The sequence below is a fragment of the Triticum aestivum genome, chromosome 5B (genome assembly GCF_018294505.1).
Source record: "Triticum aestivum cultivar Chinese Spring chromosome 5B, IWGSC CS RefSeq v2.1, whole genome shotgun sequence".
Classification (NCBI taxonomy): Eukaryota; Viridiplantae; Streptophyta; class Magnoliopsida; order Poales; family Poaceae; genus Triticum; species Triticum aestivum.
In genome coordinates, this window is record NC_057807.1 from 148743676 (window position 1) to 148750279 (window position 6604).

Consider the following 6604-nt stretch of genomic DNA (forward strand, 5'->3'; position numbering starts at 1 on the left):
GATCATAACACATAATAAGTGACTATAGACTTGCAAGATAGGATCAAGAACGCACATATATTCATGAAAACATAATAGGTTCAGATCTAAAATCATGGCACTCGGGCCCTAGTGCTTTGAAATATACCACATAGCATTTGCCTTTTGATTAGGCCACGAAAAAGAGAAAAGTGCTCAAGTTGAGAAAAAAGGTGGGGCAGAGAGGAGCACCTCATATGATTGCGGGGCAAGAGAATTTCTGCAACAGTTCAGAGCCTGTCTACAGGTAGCACCTTCAGCTAGACAGTGGGCCTGAAATAACTTCTTTTTTTATTACAACAAACATGTATAGAATACAAGAAAGCATATCTGTACATTCACTTCTCCTTTTTAATCTTATTACAAATACAAACAAGAACGTGTTGGGGAATATATAAAGTTACAAAGCGAGCATGTATACAAGTGAAACATCTACAAATCATAAACAAGTATAACTAGCTGGTATGTATTATACTGCATTTGCGTCAATTTTGGCAATTCCATTTTTGCTGTGTTGTATCAGAAATTGAAATTCCGTGTATCTGTGGGAAAAACTGCAAATGATGCTACCATTGTAGTTTTTGACAGCATGAATGTTTGGAGCGATATGAATTCATGCAATCCCTTGCCAGAATGAAGTCACCGCGACAAACCAGCAGCAAGGGTCCAGAGTCTATTCTTCCCTTTTAAACTGCAAGACCCCGATCTGCCCCTGGTTAACGTTGCCGAGGTCTGTTCTTGTATGCGAAGCTTGATTGCTAGACATGCTATTCGGCCCTTTCTGTTGTGACCGGTTGGAATTTCCTCCATTCTGGTTGCTGCCTCTACCAACCGGTGGTTCATGGTTATGTTTTCCTTCATAAGTTGTGATGACAGCCTTTGGGTCTGACGAGGCCCTCTCAATGTGCTTCCTAACATTGCACCCAGCAAACGTGCATTTGTAGTAACTCCTATAATTAGAGGGAGAGTGAGATCATGTAGGTTAAACATGAAACAGGTAAAGCACTAACCACATGCAGTGCATGTAAACTGAGTATGGAGCTAGCCTATGACCAAATGGTCCGATTAAGTCAACAGGAAGCACATAAACAGGAAAGTATTTTCTACACAAATGATTATGCTTCAGACACAATTGTACATTTGGATGCAGTGATGTGTTTCGCCTTTCGGGAAAATGTCATTTCACAAAACTAGAGTAAGTCATGAGGATGTTCCTTTCACTTTTGAGTGTCTTCTGTTATCCACTATATCAATGAACAGCGACTTCTACTATATTTGCTTTCTCTCTTCACTTTTGTTATCTACCTTTTGCGCAGCTACAGTTGTTCTTTTCTAGTTTTCTGGGGGGTATACGAACATTTATAGCACATATTTCACGAGCTGTATTTCTGATCATCTCAAAGTAAGGAATGATGTCGTTGAGTAAAGCTCAGGGTTTTCCATGATATCATTCTATTGGAGATATCACAGAAATGCCAAATAATTCACCGAAACAATTAGGATTATTTTGCAATTTAAGCAACAAACTGACACCTACTCACTCCTTTTCTAAATATAAGTCTTTTTTAGATATTTCAATATGGACTACATATATATGTATATAGACATACTTTAGAGTGTAGATTCACTCATTTTGCTCCATATGTAGTCTATATTGGAATCTCTAAAGAGACTTATATTTAGGAACGGAGGGAGTAGTATGGATGCAATAGCATGGGTCAGACAGATAAGAAAACTTATGATTCAGCATTTAGTGAAATCTAATTGTGCCCTGAGTACAATACGAATGTTGGAAAACAATGGCATTGCTTCTACTCAGGAGAGCCATGAGTATGATGAAACATACGAGCTTAGCAGGATATACCAACCATATCAAATTTGGTAAAAGCCTGACACTGGCCCAGGTTTTGGCCAAGCAAGTTCTTTACACTTCCCAAAATACTGCAGTTGACAGGATAAACTCCGGTCTATTTTTTATTTTGGTTCAGCTGACTCCCCAAAAGCTTCAATACCATTTACTTAACCCCCTAGCTATGTTTTAGACCTATGGTGTTACTGACATGGACGAATGGAACATAGTGTGCCTGCACAGCAGCCATGTGGCCGATTTTTACCACGTAACATCACACGTAGACAATGACATCATCAACTGCAGCAGTGTAGCGTCAATTTGAACTCATTCCTACAACTCTGGCAGACTGCGATCACCCCCTTCCTTCTATTCTGAAGATGCTCCAGCGGATGTAAGGCCCTACACCACTGCCAAACTGGTCGCTGCAGCAACAAGAGGGACGTGGGAGGAGAGACAAGAATAGATGGTGCCGCATGGACCTCGAAATGGTGATGTGAGCGTAGCATTGCACATGACCTGTTTCTCTTATGTACACATTGCACTCCTTTGTATCTTTTTCTCTTATGTACACATTGCTGATGTAGCATTGCATAACCTGTTTTTTTGTTTTAACATTTCTGGCTGTACTCATTTTAGATATTGACCGCATCAGAAGTCTATTCTAGTGATGTGCCTTCAGGTAATACCTAATGAAAACGACTAAGGAATCATGCTACACGAAATGAGGTATGAATTCTTGCTTTAGTGAAGTTAACTTGTGTCCCATACCTTCTGACCTGTTTGGGTAAATGAAGCATGCAAGGTTGGACAAGAATAAATAACCTAAAATTTCTGAAGGCATGCATCGGATCATATATAATACTCCCTCCGTTCCAAAATACTTGCCGTGGTTTTTGTCGTGGAACGGAAGGAGTAGTGAATATAGGCGATGAATACCTCAAATAACAGAACACGTGAAGTTGAATTAGGGTGCATGACCCGTGGGTTGTGATTTTTCTTTTTGACTAAAGTGGGACATGATTTATGGGCTATATGTTATTTCAGTAAACAACTAACAGTGAGAAGTGCAAGAAAAAACCTTGGATGAGGATTTCCTTTGACCACCTTCTGCCCATACTTGCGCCATCTATAACCATCATCCAAAAGGTCAACCTCACTGGTTGTTTGTACAATGATCTTAGACTCTGTCAGGGCCTTCTGTGAAGAAATTTGTATATTCCTACACAATGGAAGAATTAATTTTAATAACGCAACTATCTAATCAAAGAGTGGAGTGGTAATTGTCAGCGAAAGGCACCTTCTTTTGCAGTCACTCTCTCTATCATCAGCTTCATTTGGCCGAGATTCACCATCATCCTTATCATCTCCATCACTTAGACCAGATAATTGCTCAGACATTCCATATACAGCTTCCTGATCTCGCCTAACACCTGACAAACCAGATGCTGTGTCATTGGATTGTTCATTTTGCTCGGCTGCTAAAGAGCTGCCATCTTTTGCTCGCTTATTTGGTGGACGTTGGTGATTGTGTTTTCCCTTATATATTATTTCAGATATTTGGCCATCTTCTGCGTGCTCTACTTTTTTCTTCACAGGACAACTGGGATGAGTACATTTGTAGTAGCTCCTTGGGCAATCACTGCCCTTCACCACCTTCTGACCATACTTCCGCCAATTATAGCCATCATCAGCAGGCTTATCAACTGGGGCAGGAACTTGGTACCTGTGAGAAGCCTCAGCAGATTGGAAGGCTGCATGCTCATTGTTCGATATGGTTGTCGCCATCTCTGACATCTCAGCCACATTGGCTGCAGAGCTCATATTCTGTAGAGCTCCAGATGATGTTGCAGCTGCTGAAAACGATGTCTGTTCAGTGTGATCAAACATTCTGAGTGGAGAATGGCTTGCTTGGGCTGTGACTTGGGCAAGAGCCTGTTGATGCGACATGCCGAAACCCCCCTGTAAAATTAAGTAAAATATCAATTTTTTTTATTGGAAGGGGAGCCTTGGCGCAGTGGTAAAGCTGCTGCCTTGTGACCAAGAGGTCACGGGTTCAAGTCCTGGAAACAGCCTCTTACAGAAATGTAGGGAAAGGCTGCGTACTATAGACCCAAAGTGGTCGGACCCTTCCCCGGACCCTGCGCAAGCGGGAGCTACATGCACCGGGCTGCCTTTTTTTTTTTATCAATTTTTTTTATTGACAACTAAAACTGATACTCCAGACTTGAGGAAAGTGCAGAATGAAATGATATAAGAGTTGACTGTTCTTCACGATGAAATGGTGAATTATATATCATGCTGATAGTGAATCTGTTAAATTGAGAACTTGTACAAAAAAAGCTAAAATTTGAAGTACACAACGTCCAAATGGAACAACTACACTCAACCCGCGTCAGCCATTGTGAACAACGAACACTAAAAATGCTTAGTACCCGTACTATGACAATGGCTCTACTCTCCAAGGAAAATGGGCGATTAGTATAATCACTGGAAGGATCCTATCAGTTATCAACAGGTTAGGACCATCAAAAGCTAGAAGCTAACGATAACGTCTCACCGGAACTTTGTCTTGTCCCATCAATATCAAGCATCAACCTATGATGCCAACTTGTAATTGATCATACTGGGGATAGGCTAGTAGTACAATTATTGATACTGGCACAGAAATGTGACGAATCATTATCTCTCATTTGCAGGTTAAGGTGCTTCATTGCACCAGAGTGCCGCAGATATAAGGTAAAGTACCTTTATGCATTATCTATATGGGGCAGATGAGTAAACTGCATGTTGTCACCTCACCAAAAGTAGTAGAGCAAATGTAAAATTGTCACATCTAAAAGCTCCAGATTCCCTAATACATACTACTCCCTCCATCCCATAATATATAAGATAGCTTTTCAAGCTATGTTAGCTTGAAAAATGATCTTATATTGTGGGACGGAGGTAGTAGTATCTTAAAACACCATGGAAGATCAGTACAGAATTTTCAGATTTGCACTCACGTCATGACAGAAGAAATGAACGGGAAGCTTAACGAACTGACGACGCCGATCAAGGTTGAATTAACAGCTCTACAAGGCAATGAACGGGAAACATGCTTTACGACTTGGTACAATCTAAGAACCTGCTGTAGTGATGGCCATTAGCCTCGGAGAGAGAGGAACCAAGAGCTAAAAATCCAATCTCGGCAGCAAAAGTGTATGAACTGGAGTAGGTACCATGGCCGGCGAGAAGATTAGGCCGGGGGAGTCGAAAAAACCGGAGGGGCTGAGGCCGGGAGGCACGGTGAAAACAGCTGCGCCGGCAGGCGGTGCCACAGACAGCGCCGGCCCTGCCCTGGCGACCCCGCCTCTCCCTCTCTCCTGCTGCTGCTGCTGCTGATGCGGAGGCGGTTGCGAGAGGGAGCCGATGAGGAGCTGGGTGAAGCTGGTGGCCCCCGCGCCAGACGAGGCGCCGCCGCCGCCGCCGCCCCCGGCGTCGGCGTCGGCGTCGGAGGGGAAGAGCGCGGAGGCGAGGGTGAGCGGGCCGGGGCTGGCGTCGCCGGTGCCGGAGAAGAGCGACTCCCCGGTGGAGCGCGGGGGCAGGGACAGACGCGGGCGCGGCGGCGGGGGCGGGCGCGCGGACATGGTCGCGGGAGCCTCGGGAGAGAGAGAGAGAGAAACGGAAGGGATTGATTTGATCCCCGTCTTGGTTCCTGGCGTTGACTTTGGTTGGAGGTTCTGGTTCTGGGTTACCCTTGACCTTTTGTTCCTTAAGCTGAACTGCTGAAGGAAGGAGAGACGGAGGGAAATTGGATTTTTTGTTCTTTGTTTCGCGCCTTTCACAAAATAATTTGTGGGTGCTCAAGCTATCAAGTCAAAAAAATGTCTAATCTTGCTTTTTCATTCTTTCGGTGATTTCTCTTTTGACGCGTAATTTTTAAGTTTCTGCAAAAAAAAGCAACATAGTGATGCCTTACGGCCAAATGTAAAAAGGGATAAACATGCAAAACAATATAAAATCTTTTTTTTCTTCGAGAAAATGTAAACATACTGCCGTAGACACTACACATTGGGTAATGCCTTACGACCAAATGTTGTAACATGTCATGCAATGAAAGACCCAGGGCGAAAACTGGCCTAGGGGGCTTCAGGCCAGTCTACTTAGACGGGCAACTAGAGAGGTGACGCACCACTGGGCCGTAACACAATCTATATCTCTTTATGCCATGATGCTTTCGAGGACTTCATTATATGACATGAAAATAGTAATGATTACTTCTCAATTAGTTCGGCATACCATTTTGAATGGCAGCATCCCAGTTCAACTCTAGATCTTTGGTGCATGTCACAACACCAGCTATGTTTAACCTGGCCTATAGTATTTTATAAAAATAAAAATACCGGCAAGGTAAAAATCATTTGTTGGAGGGCACTTCATGAACTGATCCCGTTGAAGTGCATTTTGGCGATAAACATATTAGAACCAATGGACAATGCCTAATATGTCATGAAGAGGCTGAAAACATCTTCCATTTCTTGTTCAATTATGGTTGAGCAGTTGAAATGTGGCGTCTCCTTGGTATATCGCATATTATCATAGATGCTTGTCGATTGGATAGATCTGGTTTTGTGGTGCTGGAATATCTTCTTAGGTTACCTAATTCGTCTATGCTGCATATGCCTAGGCATCAGACTGGGCGAAGGAATAGTCGCCGCATTTGGTATCTTTGGAGGTTACAACAAAGACAAACTC

General features: G+C 43.0%; 1 protein-coding gene across 1 annotated transcript; it reads right to left on the bottom strand.

Annotated features, from left to right (window-relative positions):
* Positions 1-292: 292 nt before the first annotated feature.
* On the bottom strand, positions 293-5592 carry LOC123110887 (probable WRKY transcription factor 4). Its single transcript, XM_044531525.1, has 4 exons — positions 5089-5592; positions 3168-3829; positions 2949-3089; positions 293-968 (listed from the first exon to the last, which is right to left on the bottom strand). Exons 1-4 carry the CDS (start codon positions 5494-5496, stop codon positions 692-694), a joined length of 1488 nt encoding a protein of 495 aa, XP_044387460.1. The 5' UTR covers positions 5497-5592; the 3' UTR covers positions 293-691.
* Between the last annotated feature and the right edge of the window lie 1012 nt (positions 5593-6604).